The following is a 22,593-nucleotide window of genomic DNA, read 5'->3' as shown; positions in this document are numbered from 1 at the left end:
GCCTAAAGTTGGTGGTGGGCAAGTTGTTGGAGTGAATCCTGAGGGACAGGATGTACATGTATTTGGCAAGGCAAGGACTGATTGTCAACATGGCTTTGTGTGTGGGAAATCATGTCTCACAAACTTGATTGAGTTTTTTGAAGAAGTAACAAAGAGGATTGATGAGGGCAGAGTGGTGGATGTGATCTATATAGACTTCAATAAGGCGTTTGACAAGGTTCCCCATGGGAGACTGGTTAGCAAAGTTAGATGTCATGGAATACAGCGAGAACTAGCCATTTGGATACAGAACTGGCTCAAAGGTAGAAGACAGAGGGTGGTGGTGAAGGGTTGTTTTTTAGACTGAAGACCAGTGATCAGTGGAGTGCCACAAGGATTGGTGTTGGGTCCACTACTTTTCATCATTCATATAAATGATTTGCACGTGAGCACAAGAGGTATAGTTAGTAAGTTTGCAGATGACACCAAAATTGGAGGTGTAGTGGACAGCAGAGAAGGCTACTTTGCATTACACCGGGATCTTGATCACATAGGCCAATTTGGCTAAGGAGTGGCAGAAAGAGTTTAATTTAGATAAACGTGAGGTGCTGCACTTTGGGAAAGCAAATCTTAGCAGGATTTATACAGTTAATGGTAAGATCCTAGGGAGTGTTGCTGAACAAAGAGACCTTTGAATGCAGGATCATAACTCCTTGAAAGTGGATTCGCAGGCAGATAGGATAGTGAAGAAGGCGTTCGGTATGCTTTCCTTTACTGGTCAGAGTATTGAGTACACGAGTTGGGAGTCATGTTGCGGCTGTACAGGACATTGGTTAGGCCATTTTTAGAATACTGTATGCAATTCTGGTCTCCTTCCTATCGGAAAGATGTTGTAAACTTGAAAGGGTTCAGAAAAGATTTACAAGGATGTTGCCAGGGGTGGAGGATTTGAGCTACAGGGAGAGGTTGAATAGGCTGGGGATGTTTTCCCTGGAGCGTCGGAGGCTGATGGGTGACTTTATAGAGGTTTATAAAATCACAAGGGGCATGGAAAGGATAAATGGACAGTCTTTTCCCTTGGGTGGGGGAGTCCAGAACTAGAGGGCATAGGTTTAGGGTGAGAGGGGAAAGATATAAAAGAGACCTCAGTGGCAACATTTTCACGCAGAGAGTGTACATGTATGGAATGAGCTGCCAGAGGAAGTGGTGGAGGCTAGTACAATTGCAACATTTAAAAGGCATGTGGATGGTTATATGAATAGGAAAGGTTTGGAGAGATATGGGTCAGTTGCTGGCAGGTGGGATTATATTGGGTTGGGAATATCTGGTCAGCATGGATGAGTTGTACTGAAGGGTCTGTTTCCATGCTGTATATCTCTGTGATTCTTTAATCATCAGAAACAGGGGTAGGTTGCTCTGCCATTTAATAATATTGTGGCTGATCCAACACTCCTAATGAACACTTTCATGTCCTTCCCCATAACCCTTGATCCCCTACTGTTCAAGAATATATCTATTTCAGCCTTAAGTACACACAAGTACTCTTCACCCACAGCTGTCTGTGGCAAGCAGTTTTAAAGACTCACAATTCCCTGAGAAGAAATTCCTGCTCATTTCAGTCTTAAATTGGCACCCCTTTATTCTGATACTATGTCCTTTGGTCCTAGACTCCTCCAGGAAGGCAACCATCCTCTCAATATGTACACTGTCAACTCCTTAAGAATCCTATATGTTTCAATGAGTTCACCTCTCATACTTCTAAACGCCACTGACTAGATTCCCAACCTGTTTAATCATTGCGCATAAGACAATCCTTCCATACCAAGGATCACCCTAGTGAACCCTCTCTGAAAGAAATATTTTCCTATATAAGGGGTCCAAATAAGTGATCCAAACTGCATACAGTATTTCAGAAGTGATCTCACCAGCACCTTGTACTGTTTCAGTAAGATTTCCCTGTTCTTTTTTTCCAACCTCCTTGAAATAAGGGCCAACATTCCATCAGCCTTTCTGATTACCTGCAACACTTGTGTGCTAGTTTTCTGTGTTTCATGCACAGGTACCCCCAAGTCTATTTGTGTTTCGACTTTCCGCAGTTTTTCTCTAACAGAAACAATTATATGATTCTTGCTACAAATGGTTTTCTTACTTTCAGGACTAAAACAATAGATTTAAATATTGTAGGAGTACCTAAAAAGAGATTTGCTGTACCCCGTAAAACAAATGCATTGTATATCCTGCAAAAGAATGAGGGCTTTTCTTTTTGTGATTATTTGTGAATGCACTTTTTAGGAGCATTTCAAATTACCTGTGAGCCATACAGTTTATACTGAAAATAACATGAATTGTGGGAAACTGCAAGATTGTGTATTTTCTAAAACAGTAGTATAAAATTTCATCATCAAAAATTAAATGTTTATTCAATCTCAAATTGCATTTTAGTATTCGAAGTAAGTTTCCTAAATAGGTAACAAGACCATGTTAAGCACGTTTTAATCACTTTTGCCACTGCTTTATCATATTTTGACGCCGTTTACATTTATCATAATTAAGAACCTCACACAAACAGCTTCTTTTAAAGTGTGGTGAGTGTAGACAATAATGATAGCCATTCCTGACAACAATCAGGGGATGAATCGACCATTATTTTGATACTTGTCACATTACAAAATCACAAAAGACTAAGAAAGATCAGCAGAATTTATTGTACTTCAGGATTGCAAATTGTAATATCAGGGCCAGAGGTGAAATGGTCTGGCACAGTTTGAAATCAAATCTCATTTGGAATTTGTATTACAAGCTTAGGTTGATAAAGTTCCAACATTGGTCATTTTCAGTGGGTATCAAATAAGGAATTTCTTTACTCCATGGCACTCTAGATTTCCTACCATATGCTCCCAAATTAGATTTTGCTCTTGATCCATTTATCTTGATGCTCCTTCCTTTTACTTGTCAATGTACCTGACAGTCTGATTTCTCTAACCATGCACAAGACATTTGCACATATAATGAAATTAGCCTTAAAAGCACCTTTATAGAAAGATTACTCATCTACGTTGATTTAAATTCTGATAATAACAATTACCAAAGAATTGCTCAACTATAAACACCAAATGAAATGTTGCTTTAGGTGCAAATTTGCAGACTGGATTTCAATAAGTTTCAAAAATCAAGCATTACAAGCAACTCTGGAATGGGAGCCATTTCCTGCTTACCAAGTAGTTCTAGTATCCCAACCTCGAATAGCTGTATCATTAGCTGTGGCAAGTTGTGTGCAGTTGTGATGAGGACTCCAGCATCCAGAAGTAAACTTTAACTGACCTTTTCCTTTTAAGGTTGTAGAACTTGAGAGCTAAAAGACAAATGCACAAACAAACAGAAATGGGAAGGTGATGAATGACAATTCAGAAACCAGGTAAATGAACTAACAATCTAGGAATCTATAAAGAACAGTGTTCTTGCAACCAGACCTTGATAAAGCAATAAGAATGACTATCGACAATCTTTAAAACTCAAAACTGGTAGTCCTTGATGTGTTCAGTCACAACAAATATCAGAAGTGTCAAGACATTTTCACATCAATAATTTTTACTGTTGCTGTCCCCACTACTACCACTATGAGCTCTTGATATTATGCAAATATAAATTTACCATGATGGAGAACAGATATAACAGCATTTAAATTTATTTCACAAATCCTACAATTGTTATTTTATGAAGTTCCTGAACACAAGTAAGTTATTCATGACCCTCTTGCCCATTCTTGAGTTATGATACTATGTCAGTTATAATTCATTAACATGATTTAAGACGTTAACTACAGTCTACAATGTCAATAACTAACGGCATTTGAGAAGTATAAACAAACTCAGGCTTTCCATACTGGCTTACTATAACTGTTACATTGTTGACAATTAAGAATTATTTGCTTATAAAATTGATTTTAAAATATGCAAGGGTTAAAGATTAACCATCCTTATCCACATACTCATGTAATTTTTGGTAGGTAAGACAAACAGTCCAAAAATAATTCAAGAAAAACAGAAGTAGGCCATTCATCCCACTGAACCTGCCTCACCATTCAAAATGATTGTGGCTGGGCAAACACTTTAACATATGTTACCACCACTCCTCCTAAACCTGTATGCCATTGAAAATCAGAAAACCTATCAATCTCCACCTTAAACCTACTCAAAAGTGAGCTTCCACAGCCCTTTGCAGTAGCAAATTCCAAAGGTTCACAACCCTCTAAGTAAAAAAAAAGCCTCCTAATGTCAGATCTAAGTGACATAGCCCTTAGTTTTAAATTATGCCTTCTAGTTCTTAGCTCCCAACCGGGGAAACATTTATCTTTAATTTTTTGCACAGAGGTCATCTACTTTTACTCTGTCTATCCTTTCAAATATTTTCTAAATTTCAATGAGATCGCCTCTCATTCTTTGAAACTCTTACGAATATCGGCATATAAGCCCATTCTCTCTTCATAGGACAGTTTTCTCATCCCTGTAACAAGGCTGGTGAACCTATGTTGCATTCCCTCTGTAGCAATAATATATTTTCTGAGAAAAAAAGACCAAAGCTGCACATGGTAATCCAGGTGCAGTCTAACAAAGCTCCTATATAATTCAAGCAAGACTTCACTACTCCTGTGCTCAAAACTTCTTGTAGTAATGGCGAATATTCCATTAGTCTTTTTAATAGTTTGCTGTACTGGCATGTTAACCTTCAATGACTTCTCAACAAGGACAGCTAGGTCCCTTTCTACATCTGCACTTTCTAAGCTCTTACCATTTAAGAATCACTCCAGGTAACTGTTTCTCACACTCAAGTGAAGAACCTCAAATTTTACACATTATATTCCATCTGCTACCATACAGTCATAGAGTCATGGCGATGTACAGCACGGAAATAGACCCTTCATGCCGACCAGATATCCCACCTGCCAGCACCCGGCCCATATCCCTCAAACCCTTCCTATTCTTATACTCATCCAGATGCCTTTTAAATGTTGCAATTGTACCAGACTCCACAACTTCCTCCTGTCGTCCATTCCACACACGCACCACTCTCTGCATGAAAAAGTTGCCCCTTAGATCTCTTTTATGTCTGTCCCCTCTCACCCTAAATCTATGCCCTCTAGCTCTGGACTCCCCTACCCCAGGGAAATCATGCCCCTCATGATTTTATAAACCTCTATTAGGTCATCCCTCAGCCTCCGACAATCCAGGGAAAACAGCACTAGCCTATCCAACCACTCCCTATAGCTCAAATCCTCCAACCCTTGCAACATCCTTGTAAATCTTTTCTGAAGCCTTTCAATTTTCACAACATCCTTCCGATAGGAAGGAGACTAGAATTGCACGCAGTATTCCAAAAGTGGCCAAACCAATGTTCTGTACAGCCACAACATGACCTCCCAACTCCTGTACTCAATACTCTGACCAGTAAAGTAAAGCAAAGCATACCAAACGCCTTCTTCACTATCCTATCTTCCTGTGACTCTACTTTCAAGGAGCTATGAACCTACATTTCAAGGTCTCTTTGTTCAGCAACACTCCCCAGAACCTTACCATTAAGTGTATAAGTCCTGCTAAGATTTGCTTTCCCAAAAATGCAGCACCTCGCATTTATCTAAATTAAACTCCATCTGCCACTCCTCAGTCCAAGTCTATTCAAATCCTCCTGAAGTTGCTTTACATCTTTATCACACTCCAATTTAGCTCTGTATCATCCACAAAGTAGAAACATTATATTTGGACCCACTTCCATATTGTTGATACATATTGTGTACAGCCAGGGCCTAGAGTACTGATCCTTGCTGTACCCCACAAGACATAACCCGCCAACAAATGTATGAGCCATTTATTCCTACGCTTTGCTTTCTGTCTGTAGGCCAACATTAATCTGTGCAAGCACATTACGTCCCATCCCATGTGCTTTAATTTTTCCAGCAGCTAACTGCAGAGGACGTTATCAAAAGCCTTTTGCAAAACTCAGCAGGCTACATCCACTGGCACTTCTTTATCAATTTTGTGAGTAATACCTTCAAAAAAACTCCAACAAGTGTGTCAAACCCAATATCTCATTTGCAAATCCATGCTGATTATGCCCAATCAGATTATCACCAACCAACTGTCTATTTAACCCTGCCTTGACAATAAATTCCAGTATTTTCCCCACTATTGATGTAAGACTAACAAATCTGTAGTTTCCGGTTTTCTTTCCTGCTTCCTTCTCAAAATAGGGTTGCATTTTTTACATTTCAGTCTGCAGGAATCGTTCCAGAATGAACAGAATTTTGGAATGTAATTACAGATTCATTGACTATCTCTACTGAGAACTTGTTCAACATTATGAGATATAAGCCATGAGATCCTGGGGATTTATCAACATTCAGTTCCATTAATTTCTTCTCACTAATGTTCATTTTCTTCAATTCCTCATTCTCCTTATCCATTTGGACCTCTATTCTGGTAGATTTCTGCTATATCCCTCAGTGAAACCAGATACAAGTAATCATTTAGTTTCTGTGCCGTTCCTCAATTCACCATTATAAATTCTTCTTACTCTGCCTATAATGGGCCCACATATGTTTTCACTAAACATTTCCTTTTCATATACACATAGAAACTTTAACAGTCCATCTTTATGTTAGTTGCTAGATAGCACACATATTCCATTCTCCCTTTCCTCATCAGTTTCTGGGTCCTCTTTTGTTCCATTTGATAAGTCTCCCAAACCTCAGAATTACTGTATTTCTGGTAACTTTACAGGCCTTTTCTTTTAATCTTATATAATCCTGAACTATCTTTGTTGGCCACAGGTGATTGAACTTTTTTCTGGGTTTTTGCACCTTGAAGGAATGTATGGTTACTGTAAATCATGTAATAGTTCTTTAAAAACTATCCATTGCCAAAGTACAGTCACGTCTATTAATGTATTTTCTCATCCGCCTTAGCCAATTTGTCTCATGCCTTCCCTTATTGAAATACAACATCCTTACTTTCAAATATAGTATAAAATTTGATTGCATGGTGATCACTCACCTCCAAAGGTTCTTTTACAAGATTGCAAACCTTCATTTGTGGAGGCACAGCTTTAGTATTCTTTAAAGTATTGCACAAATGTTCATCTGGTGCAAAAAAACTCACAAACTTTACAGTGATTTTGTTTCTTGTATTCGTTTTTCAGCTTTGCATGTTTTCATACCTAACTTCTAACAGCAATGTTTAAATTCAATCACAAATTTATTGTCAATATGACCAAATAGGTTTGCTAAAACATGGTAAAGATGATTGGAAAACTTGAGAACCATTGAATAAGAAATCCTATAAGCATTTTACCACCAGAATGTATTAGTAAAATTGGTAAAATGCTTGTAGGTTTCTTATTCAAAGGTTCTCAAGCTTTTCGATCATCTTTAACGTGTTTTGCTAACCGCTCTGACAAGGATCAGTGACAAGGATGTTCCACATGTAAATAAAGGCTGATTTGGTGATGGGAGACGGGCCTCTGTGGAGTTATTTCACACTCTATACCAGTATCTCATCAAAACCTTGTATAAATGAAGTGAAGTCTCTCTCTACATTTGTATTCAATTCCCCATTTGCTAAATGAAGGGTACTATCAACTTTCCACATTACTTGCTAACCTGCTTTTGTGATTCATGCACTGGGACACCCAGATTCATCTGCATCTCAGAGCTCTGCAATCTCTCATCATTTAGATAATATGTGTAACTTATATCCTTCCTGCCAAAATTTTCCTACATTCCCCTTTACTAGATATTTGCCCACTCACTTGGCCTATCTATAGACCTCTGGAGTGTCCTACTCTCTTCTTCACAATTCATTTCCTATCTATCTTTCAGTCATCAAGAAATTTGGCAGTGATAGCTTTGGTCCCTTCATTCAAGTTGTTCATACAAATTGTAAACAGTTGAGATCCCAGCAACTGATCTCCATGGTACATCCATGGTATGGGCGGCACGGTGGCACAGTGGTTAGCACTGCTGCTTCAAAGCGCCAGAGACCCGGGTTCAATTCCTGCCTCTGCGACTCTGTGTGTGGAGTTTGCACATTCTCCCCGTGTCTGCGTGGGTTTCCTCCGGGTGCTCCGGTTTCCTCCCACAATCCAAAAATGTGCCGGTTAGGTGAATTGGCCATGTTAAATTGCCCGTAGTGTTAGGTGAAGGTAAATGTAGTGGAATGGGTGTGGTGGGTTGGGCTTCGGCGGCTCGGTGTGGACTTGTTGGGCCGAAGGGACCTGTTTCCACACTGCAAGTAATCTCATCTAATATCTTGGCAACCTGAGACATTTACCAGGACTTAAAGGATTCCAGTTGTTGTAAGATTAATATAATTTGGAGGATGTATTTAGCACAACCACATCAATATTTCAAGAATATAATTGCTTGGTAAATTTCACCATTATCATTACAAAAATGTCACTAACATGATCACAGTGCCTGGACCAAAAGGAACACATATTTTGCATTTATAATTGGTACATAAAAAGTTTACAAGTGCAATTTCTGATCAAAGTGTGGATAAAAAAATTATTAATAGGAAACATTGACATAAGAAGTGCACATAGACCTATCAAACATTAAATTCAGCTCAGAGAAAGTGAGGACTGCAGATGCTGGAGCTCAGAATTGAGAGTGTAGTGCTGGAAAAGCACAGCAGGTCAGGGGGCATCTGAGGAGCAGGAGAATTGACGTTCGGGCAAGTGACTACTTGACTCACTAAGCCTCAAATATTGTAGGAAGGAAGCATATGGACTATTCTGACTGGAACAAAGCCATCTGTCACATTAGAAAATAGGTATTAACTGTTAAACCTTGTTTATGAAAAATATAAGGGATCTCGTCTAGGTCTGAGGCCCCCATTACAAGTTAGGTCATCCAGAGGTAAGCAACAATAGAAAAGACAAATTTTACAGAGCCTGGGAGTTACGTTTATATAATGCATTTGTGACAATTTCCTGGAGAAATATATTATGGAACCAACAAGAGATGAAGCTGTTTAATACAAACAACAAGACTGCGTGATTGGATAAATATATGGATGATAAGGAATAGTGTAGGTTAGATGGGCTTCAGACTGGTTTCACAGGTCGGTGCAACATTGAGAGCCGAAAGGCCTGTACTGCGCTGTAATGTTCTATGTTCTGAAAAGGCAGCTCAGATAAAATAGAAAGGGAAAGCTTGACCTACCTGAGATAAGGCTTTTAAAATGATTATGTATTAGACACATATTTACACAAGAATAGAAGTTTACATTTATTATATATTGGGGAATTAAATTTCTGAAGCCTTGGATACACAGACACCCTTGATTAAACTTCTTTCTCCATCCACAAGAAGATGAGAACAAAAAGATATAAACAAGATAACCTCGTCAGAGTACCAAAAGACAAATAAAGTCACAAGCAGGGGCAGAAACAATTTAGAAAGACGGTCACTATGACCTCAAGAAAATAAACAATTGCCACTTTAAAAATCAGATACAAAGGAAGCTGTTCCCAAAATTGTCACAGAATCATAGTGTTAGATTGAATTACATATAACTTTGTAAGTAAGTAATTTTACATTAGAACTGATATTACAAATATTGTACCAATTGGTAGAAATTTACATCCTTTTTAATCTTCTGTCCTTAGATTAGCAAGGGATATGAACTGTGTGACTGAATTTGAAAGTCATTTATAGTGAGCAAGTATATGACGTGGCTGGCAAGTGTCTATGAAGGGAGGTAATAATCAGTATTTGAATGTGATCAATAATCATAACAGCCCAAGGACAGGTGATAGGAGTCTGGCAAACAACATGAGATATTGGGAGGACCTAAGGTGGACCGTGGAGTTGTGCATCATTGATCATGTATTCACAGGATTGGATGTGTAGGTCGGAGGGGATGTGGCAAGTACTGATGTCAATGTTGCATGTAACCATTGTAATACGTATGTATAAATATCCTGCACTTTATTAGGAAAGGTCAAGTGTCACTGACTTTTGATTTGAGCTGTAATTAAGAGCGCACCTGGTCCCCACATAAAAGCCAGATTCTCAAAGGTCTCTGGCCTCTCCCACGTGTGGTAAATGAGCTCCAAATAATAATTGATTTGTGTACTGAATACAGGACTCAGACACCTGACAAGGTAGCACTGAGAAGTATGTATGCAAAATAAAGGGTTATGGCATTGAGGATTGGGGAATTTAAGTCTCGTGGGGTCTTGAAACCAGGAGCTATTATGGAATATACTTGATTTTTTAAAAAACACTTGTTCACATTTAGGACTAATAGTTTTCTTCAAGATACCCAGCAGGGATCTAAAGTAGGCATCAGACTTCTTGGACATAGTTTTTGGATGGTGAGGGTTTCCTATGTCGCCACCTGTTCTTAACAATCCTGCAGCTATTTAACACTCCAAAGTATTAATGGCTGGAGATGTGTGGAGGACCGGCCTCAGAGAGTTACCAGACAATCTGATTGTCCTGCAGCTCAGTTGCTCAGAGGCAGTAGTGCTGAGGACTAATATTACTAGTAGTCCCCAGATCTGGAATCCAGCACCAAGTGACTGCAGGGGATTTTACGAACAGTGAAGGAGTTGGGGTGAAGATGATGGGGATCTTTATGAAGTGGCAGCGGGGAGGGATGGGATAGGAAGAATCATTTGTGAGAAACAGATCTACCCACAAACCTACTAGCATCATAAAATTCTGCCATTAATTGCATGTGTAAATACCCACTTCAGGCACCAGAGGACACCTCTCTTGTCCTTACTTAATGCCTTGTCTTTCATACTTGGTATAAATCCATATCTCTTGTTTGCCTTTTTTGAATGTGCCACTGGAAAATGACATGCACACAGCCCAGTTTAACCTGTCCTTATTTCTGTATTTGAATTCAATGAAATTCCTATGTCAAAATTTCTAATGGGAAATACCAATAACACAGCCGTCATCGTATCATGATATTTCATCATTATCATGACACTATGGAACCACATTAGTAGAAAGTACAATTACTGTGGGAGAAATTTACGATGGCTGGATCCAGCAACAATGTGGTAAAGAAATTTATATATAAAAAGCAAACAAGTGGATGCCCAAACTATCAAAAAACAAAATTGTAAAATTACTTACCACTGCCTTGCTTGAGCTTTCTTGTAAATCCCAAAGTAGAATATAATTATCAGTCAGTGATGCTATCTTTGTACCATATCCCATTGGCTCCCACAAAACACTACAGACAGAGCAAAATTCATCAATGACTATCTCAACAAACTAAACTAATAAATATGATTCATCAATTCAGTTTTACAGTATACTGTAGTAGTAATGGTTGCTCTGCAAGATTGGAATATAAGACAGTGAGCCAAAGACTGGTGCAAGTGTAGAAAAAAGATGTCCTTCTGACCGACTCTGTCCTGTTGTGTATTAATTTGAAGCACTACAAGAGCCTTATGACCTAGTTCTTCAGACAGTGTGTTCCAAATCTTGTACTGGGAATCAGAGAAACATTAATACAGAAAAGCTTGGCACTTCTCAATTTTAAAAGACAAATCCAAGATAAATCCATTCCAGTATACAGAGGAACCTCAATTATCCGGCATTCGATTATCCGAATATCGGATTGTCCGACAAAATTGCAAGGTCCCAATGCTCGGCTAAACCATGTTATCTGGCATTGGATTATCCAGATTTCGATTAACCAAACGGAATACTGCCCGCCTGTGTCCTTCGGATAATCAAGGCTCCTCTGTATTCTGATGCACCTACTGGCTGTCCATCAGACGACTTATGTTAAGGGGCCTCTACCTTTAAATCTTCATGAAAAGTGAATTCCGTATGTGAGGTCAAAGTGACAGAATTGAAAAGGGATTAAAGTTTTTTCCAGCACAGAGGGAATTTCAGATCATAGATCGTATGTCATAAACCAAATAATAGTGACAGGAATATAGCACCTGAATATTAATATGATTCAAACATATTAAAAAGCTTAATTTTAAAGAAGAAAACTGTAATGGAAACTAAGACAGTTGCCTTGCAAGCTCAAATTGCTGCCCTAATGGCTTTGGTTCAAAGAGGCAACCAGAGTATCACAGCAGTCCATTGATTTGTTCTCTTACAGATTGAATGATTATGGTGGTACTATCCTGGGATTTTGGAAATGGCTCCCTGCAGCATGAATCTCCTACCCTGAGAGTGGCACTATTCCTCTTTCCACCCTTTCCACTCTGCTACCTTTACTATCAACCAGTGCAGCTCAGACAGAGATAGTGCAGTCTGAAGCCCAATCATATGGGCATAAAGCTGCTGGGGATCATCTTCCAAGGCCACCTGCAATCTGCTGAATTGAAGAACTGCAGCCTTCCATCATCCATACATCAATAACTATAGCAGTGAAAGAGACAAAGTGACATGGAAGTATGGCAAGCGGAACACAAAGTGATTGGTTTGATTTTGCATGCATTATTTAGTGACTGAATTACTAAAATTAGTTCTGAACATATGCTTTTGGGATTTTTTTATTTTGTATTATGGGAAAGAGGTCAGTGCATTAATCAGTGATAGAGAAAAGATCAAGAATGGAAAAGTATTGTTGAAGTACCTGGAATCAGTGGTGATTATGTAAAACCTGTAGGGTAATGACATAAGGGGGCTGTCTGCCTTGTAGCCTTCCTGACACGTCTTAATTATACATGGATATACTTCATTTTGCTGCACTCCCATTTCCTTGCAACTCAGCTTCTCATCTGATAGGTGGTGCGAGGACTGTTAGCTCATAACAGGAAGATTGTGCAGCATTCACGATGTTAACACAAGTCCTGAAACGTCTTTCGCTGAATATTGCAAGCCTTCTGCAGAGCAGCACAAGTAACTTGAGAATATCAGTGATGCTCTGTAACTTACTATGCAGATATAAATACAGTGGTACAGAGGACTGGTGCAGAATGAAGCAATTGTGAAAATTTCTAGGGTGATGGTGTAATGCACCACCTATAGTGAAAAAAATAACTACATATGGAGGGACCAAGTTTACCAACTCCAGTTCTATGCTGAACAATGTGCATTTGATTAATAACTTATTAACCATCACATGCCTGTTCTGTCTGTTCATTTCTGGAAAAAGAATGTAATGAAAATATGTATCTATGTTTAGAGAATATGAATAAACTCCCCTAATGAGTAAAGCATTGCAAACTCCAAGATATTGCTTGCATGTCCAGCAAAAGCCTGCAAGGTGTTCGGCACATTAAAGTTAAGAGTTACAGTCACATTGTTAGCTCCAGACAATGCTATTTTTGCCATGCTTTGAAGCTGCAACACTTGTAAAGCAATAACATCCTGTACTTTAGTCTTTTAATGAGAAACAGGTAAGAAAATTATTCCCCAAGGGCTCTCAAGTGGAATGACCTCTGACTGTGTCCTTATCCTCTTTCACTTTGTAGTAGTTTGTCTCACTTTTGTGGCAGTGGTAGTTTCAAATCAGCATTGCATACTCACTCCTGTCATCATCTACCTACTTGACATGCTGACAATGGTCTTTTGGGCTAAGTGTACAACTCTCTTTATCAAGGTGGTATCCTGTGTACTTTCTATCTCAAATCTTTCCAAATAAATAACACATTTGAGAGATCCTCATCAATATACCTGAAATCTACTTATATACAAAAATCTGCAGCGATCGTAGCTGATGATTTGTTTAATATTTACAAGATGGATACATGCTTTGAATACATTTGAAGCTTTATCTGGAAAAGAATATTAGTCTACTTGCATGTGGATGATAATTCGATTAAATATTTGAGATGCCATTTCTTACATGGTTACATAACACTAAAATAATAGATTTCACATGGTTCTTATAATCCCAAATGAAATTTCCCCAATTTATCTTGGAATCTGGTTCAGAATCAGCAACTTTTTTTTTGCTCAAAGTAGGGAAAGTTTGAAATTCCAGGTATTTACTCAGAATAAAGCTACTTGAGTGCACAGTTTTGAACAAAAATAAACTTTACAAAATTGGAAAAGTAGAACAATTTACCAAACAGGTATACAATCTATTCCCTAATATTCAGAATTAACATGGATTAAATACAGTTAACAGCCAAACTGTGGCCAAACACCTTCAAGAGCACATCAAACAGCAGATGCAGCCAAGTCAGATCTGATGAATTTCTCAGTATTTAGATGATTGTTAATCTGACTCAAACTTTGCTTCCATGGCATAGGACATGAAATATTTACTTTAAAAATTTAGCCTCTGAATTTCCTCAAAATAACACCTGTTCAGACTTTGGTCTTCAGGCTTCTTCCTTGACCTGCAACCAGTTGTCAGGTAACAGAACTTAAATGGAGAATGCAAACAAAATAGATTTAATAATTAATTTAACCTCAATTTATGAAAAGGAAGTATGGACTTACAATGTGGAAAATACCTATTACAGTACCATCTGTAGGTGTAATAATTACAGGAGGTATTAATTTTGACTTTATTTAAATAAAACGTGCACCCCACAAACCATACATAAAGAAAGCACACAAAATTTTTTAAAAGATCATATTCAAATAACTAAATAAACAAATGCTCCTTTCCTACTGAAGCTTCAAGATATGTAATACATTCAAAGAAGATATCCATCAACAAAATATTACAATTTTTGCAAAGCTGCAGATTTATTCATGTAGTAAGTAGATTTTAGGTATAATGACAAGGTCTCAGAAATCAGTAATTAATTTGAAAACATTTCACTCTCTCCTTTTACCATATCTTGATGCCAACTTTCTCAATACCAATTTCCAATGACCAACACATTAGTTTAACAAGTTTCAAACTTGAATTTATCCTAAGTAGAAAACTGATGCAACATAATAAAAACTCCTTGATTAATAGTGAAAGGTATACAAACATTAGTAATGGCAGTTTAGTCAGCACTGCATAAATACTTGCATTTTCCACAGGAACATTTGTTGTTTTAATGCTACAATTAAACAGGAAGAAATTACTTAGTTCAAGAACGAATAATGTATTCAAAATGTTTTAAATCAATGCTGAACAACCTACCAAGACATGTTGCCATAGGTTGTGTTGTCAAGGTGACAAAGCAGTTCCAAGGTCTGTGGGTTGCTTGATGAATCGTCAGTAGATTCTTGACTGCCTGATTCCAATTCCTTTGGCATGCGCCATATAGCAGCACATGTTAGGACTTTACTATCTGAAGCTAAAGAAAAACAACAACAAAATTTTACTATAAACAACTCTTTTAGTAAATGTAGAGAAAGTAGAACTCATTGTACTTTCAGAGGCAAACAGTTTGAACATAAATACAAGGACGCAGTTATTTAATCACCACTTCAGTTGGCATATTACTTAGAAGTGTATGGAACAATTTTCAACCCAAACTTCAATGGTTTACATTCTATTTTGTAGAGTGATACCTGCTTAATTCTGGACTTGTGCACAAATTTGTAATCTTTTGTTAATGAATGTGTGCATGTTAACTTAAACTGCAATTAAATAGGTAAATGAAGCAATACCGTGGAGGATGCTATGGCACCATTTTCACAATCATCACTGAACAATCAGCCTCAATGCTGACAAGCTAAAGAAGTAATCCTCAGAAATATTTTTTAAGTACTGATATCACTTACAAAAATTAAAATTGATCAAAGTTATTGATGGATCATCTTACGTTTTCAGTTTGTTTTTGCCATCATCTTAGATGATATAGCTTTAGAAGTGCCATAGGAAATTACTTTAACAATTGTCTTATGCAGAAAAATGTATCAAGAATATGGGATAGATAAAGGAAAATTAACTGTGTCAAGTCAGAGTGTTCAACTAGTCAGGACCCCCTGTTAAACTTGCCTTAGATATCTGATAGCCTGAAATTAGCTTTTGAGTGGGATATTATATAATAATAAAACAATCTAATCTTGGACAAAAAGCTTAAAATCTTGGATCTGATTAGCTTTTTCAAACTTGTTTCATGCATTTTGTGTCATTCCAAATTTGGTTTTGGACATTTATCTTGCCTTGATATAAATAATTTCATAAAAGGTATTTAATATATAATTAAATTTAATATAGTATTTAATATAGTACTAAATTAGGCCAACAGTAACTTGACCTTGAACTTCCAACTGATAAAATTAGTTAACATTTCACAATTTATGTTGGTAGAGCAATTAGTACAATGGTAAACATTATACTTGAACTCCTAGTAAAATTATTTTATTTACAGTTTTATTCTTGTAAATATTTTTGCAGATTTGAATTTATTGATGGACCAACTTTTGAATTGACTAAATTGCTGACATCACACTTGATTCTGAATTTTGAGTCAAACTTGAAATTAGTAAGCTAAAAAAAGGCACTGCAAATTTTATACAGGGAACTACAAGCACTTGTGCTGTAAATTTCATAAAATATTAAATTTGTCTTTAATAGTTTCAGAAGTACTTTTTTCTGAAAGTACTTCTGAAACTATTAAAGACAAATTTAATATTTTATGTGCTCTAGTCTCCTTTTCATGTTTTAAAAAATGTTGTGTTACTTGTTGCTTTGCCTTCCCCCACCTCAATTCTCTCCTGAATGTAGTTGACTCTGTGTACAAATCCTTGGCTCCTGAAGTCCAATCAATCTATATCCAAATTACTCCATCCACAAGTACTTTTTGATGGTAAAAGTGAGCAGAGTATTTAGGTATAGGTACCATCACAGTGAAAAATTGCAAGAACTACGCATGCTGGAAATCAAAAACAATACAGAAATGTGCTGTGGACAGGAATCACAGTTAACATTTCTTCTCCAGTGACCCTTCTTCAGAACTGGTGGTAACTGAGATCAGTTGTTTTTTCATGCAGAAGATAGCGTAGAAGCAGGGGTGGTAGGGAAGAGGAGTAAATGATTGGTAGAGTTAGAACCCAAACAGAGAGAAAATCAGTTGGACAGATGAAAGAGTGAATAATGGTCAGCCTAAGAGAATGAATAGCTGCTATTGGGGACTATTAGTGGCTGACAATGTGTTGTGTGTAATAGCAGACCATGTGATGACAAAGCCTGGGATGTGAGGGTGGGGAAAGCATAAGGAATGTGCTCAAAGCCTAAAGTTGTTTAACTCGATATTGAGTCCAGAAGGCTGCAGGGTTCCCAAATGGAAAATGAGTTGCTGTTCTTCCAGCTCGCGTTGAGCATCACTAGAGTACTGCAGCAAGCCTGAGACAGAAATGTTGGCCAGAGAACAAGATGGTGTATTGAAGTGGCAGGTAATGGAAAGCTCAAGGTCTTTTTGATGGACAGAAAGTAGGTGTTCTGTGAAGCTGGTTCACCTGGAGGGTATATCTGTGCCCTTGGATACTTAGGAGGTAGGAAGTAAACAGGCAGGTGTTACACCTTCTGCAGTTGCAACACAGTGCCATAGGACTGTGAGTGGATGCTGGAAGTGAAGGAAGAATGGATGAGGGTGTCCTGAAGGAAATGGTCCTTGTAGAAGCTGACAAGGGTAGGGAGGGGAATATATGTTTGGTGGTGGCATTCTGCTGGAAGTGGCGTCTAATTAGCATTTGAATGTGGATGCTGGTGAGATGTAGGTGAGGACAAGGGGGACCCTATCATCTCTATGGGAAGGGAAAGAGGGAATGAGGTCTGAGGTATGGGAGAAGGATTGGAACCAGCTGAAGGCCTTGTCAACTATTGTGCTGGGGAATCCTCGATTGAGGAAAAAGACAGACATTTTGGAGGCCCCCTTGTCAAAGTTAGCATTATCAGAACAGATGCAATGGAGATGGAACTGGGAGAGTGTGACTTCTCCAAACTTGCTAGAATGCAGTACAATTTTTACAGGAAGCAGGGTGTGTGGCTGTATGGTCAAGGTAACCGTTGGAATCAGTTGATTTGTAGTGGATTTTAAAGGCCAGTCTATCCCCAGAAATGGAAACAATGATGTTGATGAAGGGAAGGGAAGAATCAGAGATGGGCCAGGTGAAGGTGAAGGTGAGGGTGGGGTAGAATTGAGCAAAGAATTGGTGCCACAAAAAACAAAAAAATGGAGAAAATGGGCCCAATTTTAGAATTCTTTATCTGTGGGTTTCAAAACATTATCTAACCCATTTTAGTTAACCTTTTTGTTTTGCAACAAGATAATAGGTAATTGGGAGTTTCGGACAACCAAACATTGTAATGAGCAATTAGCTCAGAAGTGGCTCTGCCAGAACCCTTTATACTGTTGATTGGGAAATGATATGAAGGAGAAATAAAACTGCTTAGAAAATGCATTATAAATTGCATTTTTAAAAGCATGAAATAGATTCATGTTGGGTTAATACTATTCCAAATTAAAAATGGTTGTTAAATGGTGGAACATTGTTAAAGTATTTTCTGATGCCAAGGCTTAAGACATAATTAAGTTATAAAGGTATAGAAGTTCATCTTTTAATTTTATACAAAAACATTTTACAAAAATATTTCAACATCTGAAATAGTACATTAAAGTTAAACCAAGAATTATTATTTCCACATGATTCTTTGAAGAATTATACCTGATAGATTTTGGTTTAATATGGCATATGCTGTAAGTATTTACACTTTATGACAGGTTAGCTTATGATTTCAAGGAGCTTTAGCTGTTTCTGACAACTTGCCAATAAATAAGAATACCATCTCGAAGACAAAAACAGATTTCAAGTATTTCTATGAAGGCCTTGATAACATTAAAAATACTGCCTGTGCTTGTTTGCACAATGCATCTGCTTTTTGTCCTATCAGATGCAGGAAGCTAATGTCCTCGACATTTTAATTTAGCTATTAACCACACACAGGCAGTTCATTCCATTTAATTTGATACTTAAGGGTGTGATGCTTTGCCTCATTTCATCCCAAATGTTTTTTTTATTTATTTCTTTAAAATTTAATGATTTGTTTGAAGGCACAATTTCAAAATTAAATCTACTAACCTAGCGATCTATAATCTTAGCAGTCAATTTACCAGTCATATCTGTCATTGTTGCTACCTTTTATACTCTGCCCCCATCAGATTCCTTGCTTTTATTTCAAAGATTCCCCTGTGTACTCAATTTAGAATGGATAGTCTAGTAGGAAGAAAACCTGCCTCATCGTTATTAGCAAGGAAAAAAATCAATGGAGCTGATCAGAGACAGTCCATGCTGCTGCAGGGATAATATGCATTCAGTGCCACAGAAAGAAGGGCAGAGAGGAATCAGAAAGCAAGACAAAGAACAAGTATAAATCTGAGGCAAGAAAAACCAATACAAGAAGCAAATGGATGTGAGGAAGAATAGAAAAGAGTAACTGTAAAATATAAGAGAAAAAACAAAGAAAGGAAAGGAGATAGAAATGGGGAGGCCAAAGGAATTTTTTATGCAACTTGTATTTATTGTTGTATTACTGGCATGCATAAAATAAGATTTGTCTTCTAAGATTATTCAGAAAAAATAGCTCACTCCTCACTGTTAACATTTTTACACTGAATTCTGACATTTGGGGCATGTTGCTCCTTCTGGCCCCATCTGCCTGACATCCTTTTCAATAAATAATGAATGCAGAGCATAACCCCAAAGTATGGCAGTACAGTTTCCGCTAGGAATATTTTGAACTGTTACAAATTAAAGACAATGGTATGATACTTAGAGCAGAAACTGTTTCTAAAATAATTTCACGAGTATCCCATCCCATCATCTTAGTGCTTTAACATGGAGAATTTCCAGTTAAAAATATCATATTTACGTTTGCAGCATTGTACAAAACACACAGGTCAGTTTAAGTCACTCAATAAATATTTCAAAGTGTATTTCTTATAAATTACAAATCTCCTGATTATCCAAGTGCGTTCTTGATTTCCTGCACTAACTCGAAGCCTCAAGATTATGGGTAGATTTCTGTTTACATTGTTCCTGAGCTGACAAAAATTGTGCTCTTTAGAATGGGGAGCTGTCTACATCTTTAACGATCACAGCAGTACAGATGATCCAGGTCTGCCAAAAGATATTTACTTTTTATGCAGTTTTTTTTTATATTCAAATTTGGTTCTTAATCATATGAGCAAGAGGTAAGATATGAAACTTTTACGCACATAAAGTTCAATATTTTGGTTACCACAACATTTCAAATTTAGCCAAGCACATCATCAAATTCATGCCTGCTTCTCTTACATGATGAGGCCCAAGAGCAATCTATAAACACACAAACTGCATGTGCATTAGCAAATCTACAAATCTCTGAAAATACCTTTGGATTTGTCAGCCCTCTGTTTGGTGTGGTGTTGTGTTGAACTCTGCCTGCACCTGAACCCACTCACCCTCACTAGGTAACAGTTCAACTTATTGCAAGAGTACTTTGAGGTAACTCTTGGAAGAGATTTGGAAAGACTTTACAATTGAGTTGAAAAAGAAATGTAACTTAATATGAAGGATGGCACGGTGGCACAGTGGTTAGCACTGCTGCCTCACAGCGCCAGAGATCCGGGTTCATTGCCTGCCTCAGGCGACTGACTGTGTAGAGTTTGCACATTCTCCCAGTGTCTGCGTGGGTTTCCTCCAGGTACTCCGGTTTCCTCCCACAGTCCAAAAATGTGCAGGTCAGCTGAATTGGTCACGCTAAATTGCCCATAGTGTTAGGTGAAGGGAAAAATGTAGGGGAATGGGTCTGGGTGGGTTGCGCTTCGGCGGGTCAATGTGGACTTGTTGGGCTGAAGGGCCTGTTTCTACACTGTAAGTAATCTAATCCAATCTAATTTACAGGATTTGCTATCATTTGTTTAATAAAGTGCAAATGAAAGGTATAAAGCACCCACTGGACTGAATTTTGGAAGGGCTGCTGAGGCAGAAATGAAAAGGGCAAACTTGCAATTTCTCACTGCCAGATGGCGCCAGTTTATGGCATGTTTAGACTTCAAAGCTATGTTTAAACCATGTGAAGTATGGTGAGTGGGAAGATTTGTCAGATACCCACCTATAAATGGTGGGTAAATGCCTATGTTCCTTAAAGGGTCTAATAAGGTCACTGTACAGATGTTGACCTACATCTTTGAGTTAGCAATCAGGCCACCACACAACCCTCTGTCACTGACGCCGAATCCCGGTTGATGAATGAAGGTGACATCCAAGCAATACTTCCAAGGTTCAGAACTCTATGTAGTACTTTTTTCTTAGCTGAGGCTGTAGGCCAAACTATGGAAGAGTACCCTCATCAAAGTAACAGCCTGGTAACTGTGGGGCCCTTGATTATTAACATTTTAAAAATTTGTCTTCAGAGGTCAATTTGAGACATCCTCTGTTCATAGCTCACCTCTGATGCTGGTGTTGATCTCAGTGGTGGTGGAGAGCCTCCAATTGGTCTCTGATTATTTCTCAACTGCCCATCACAAATATTGACTAATTTTAGCAGGTGTGCAAAGTTTTGATGTTATTTTTGGCCTATTCCAAATTTCCAAGCCCTTGAAGGGATTTACTGCCTTCCAAATGAGTGCCTAATGGAAGTCATTACCATGTTTAAACCTTCGAGAGAAAGTGAGGGCTGCAGATGCTGGAGATCAGAGCTGAAAATGTGTTGCTGGAAAAGCGCAGCAGGTCAGGCAGCATCCAAGGAACAGGAGAATCGACGTTTAAGGGCTTATGCCAGCAACACATTTTCATGTTTAAACCTTCTCAAACACCTTACAGGTGCACTGAAACAGCCCCGAACAAATGGCACCTCTGTAACCTTGACCATGCTGTATTATATCCACTTAAGTCCAAAGATGTGCAGGTCAGGTGAATTGGCCATGCTAAATTGCCCGTAGTGTTAGGTAAGGGGTAAATGTAGGGGTATGGGTGGGTTGCGCTTCGGCGGGGCGGTGTGGACTTGTTGGGCCGAAGGGCCTGTTTCCACACTGTAAGTAATCTAATCTAATCTAAAAAATCTTAACTCCCTACAGCCTTTGACATATACCATATTATTCCAATATTTCTCTTCTGTTGTCCAGCCAAGTGCTCTTACTTAGTTCCTCTTTTACCTATGCAATTCTAACCAATTCACCTCAAGCTATGATTACTTTTCCTGTCTCCACATCATTATCTCAAGAGAGATAAGTATGTTAAGAGTAAGAGGATCACCAGGGAAAGTGTGGGGCCTATGAGAGACCAAAGAGCCAACACAGATGAGAAAGACATCGAAGCCATGAATTTCAGTTGGGAAGTGAGATTCTGGAACATGTTAAGATTGGGACGAGGAGGTATTAGATGTTGTGGTTGGCATAAAGGTGCATAAATCCTCAGGACTTAATGAGATGTACCCCAGACTGCTATTGGAAACAAGGGAGGAGATTGCTGGGGTCCTGGCAGGGATAGTTGATACTTTGCCTGCACACGTGAAGTGCCAGATGATTAGAGGATAGTAACGTGGTTCCTTTGTTCAAGAAGGGCAGCTCGGACTGACCAGTTAATTAAAGATCAGTTAGTCTGACTTCAGTCGTAGGGAAATGCTCAGAAAACTTTCTGAGGGATAGAATTAATTAACATTTGGAAAAGCAGGGATGATCAGTACAGGTTTGTTAGAAGGGTTCCTGATTAATTGAACTGAGTCGTTTGAAAAGACGTCTAAATATACA

General features: G+C 38.2%; 1 protein-coding gene across 2 annotated transcripts in view; it reads right to left on the bottom strand.

Moving 5' to 3' along the window:
* eipr1 (EARP complex and GARP complex interacting protein 1) overlaps positions 1-22,593 on the bottom strand; it is an 87,160-nt gene that overhangs the window by 46,988 nt on the left and 17,579 nt on the right. For both annotated transcript variants that reach the window (XM_087977998.1, XM_087978001.1), the window contains 3 exons: positions 15,054-15,210; positions 11,129-11,228; positions 3,195-3,331 (listed from right to left, as the gene is read on the bottom strand). In XM_087977998.1, coding sequence (XP_087834124.1) covers positions 3,195-3,331; positions 11,129-11,228; positions 15,054-15,210 — 394 coding nt within the window. The remainder of the gene's footprint in view (positions 1-3,194; positions 3,332-11,128; positions 11,229-15,053; positions 15,211-22,593) is intronic.

The sequence above is a fragment of the Chiloscyllium plagiosum genome, unplaced genomic scaffold (assembly GCF_037043375.1).
Source record: "Chiloscyllium plagiosum isolate Xiang-an unplaced genomic scaffold, Cpla_swu_hap1 HiC_scaffold_3, whole genome shotgun sequence".
Classification (NCBI taxonomy): domain Eukaryota; kingdom Metazoa; phylum Chordata; class Chondrichthyes; order Orectolobiformes; family Hemiscylliidae; genus Chiloscyllium; species Chiloscyllium plagiosum.
The sequence above is the reverse complement of the archived record's forward strand: the minus strand, read 5'-3'. Positions and strand labels throughout refer to the sequence as shown.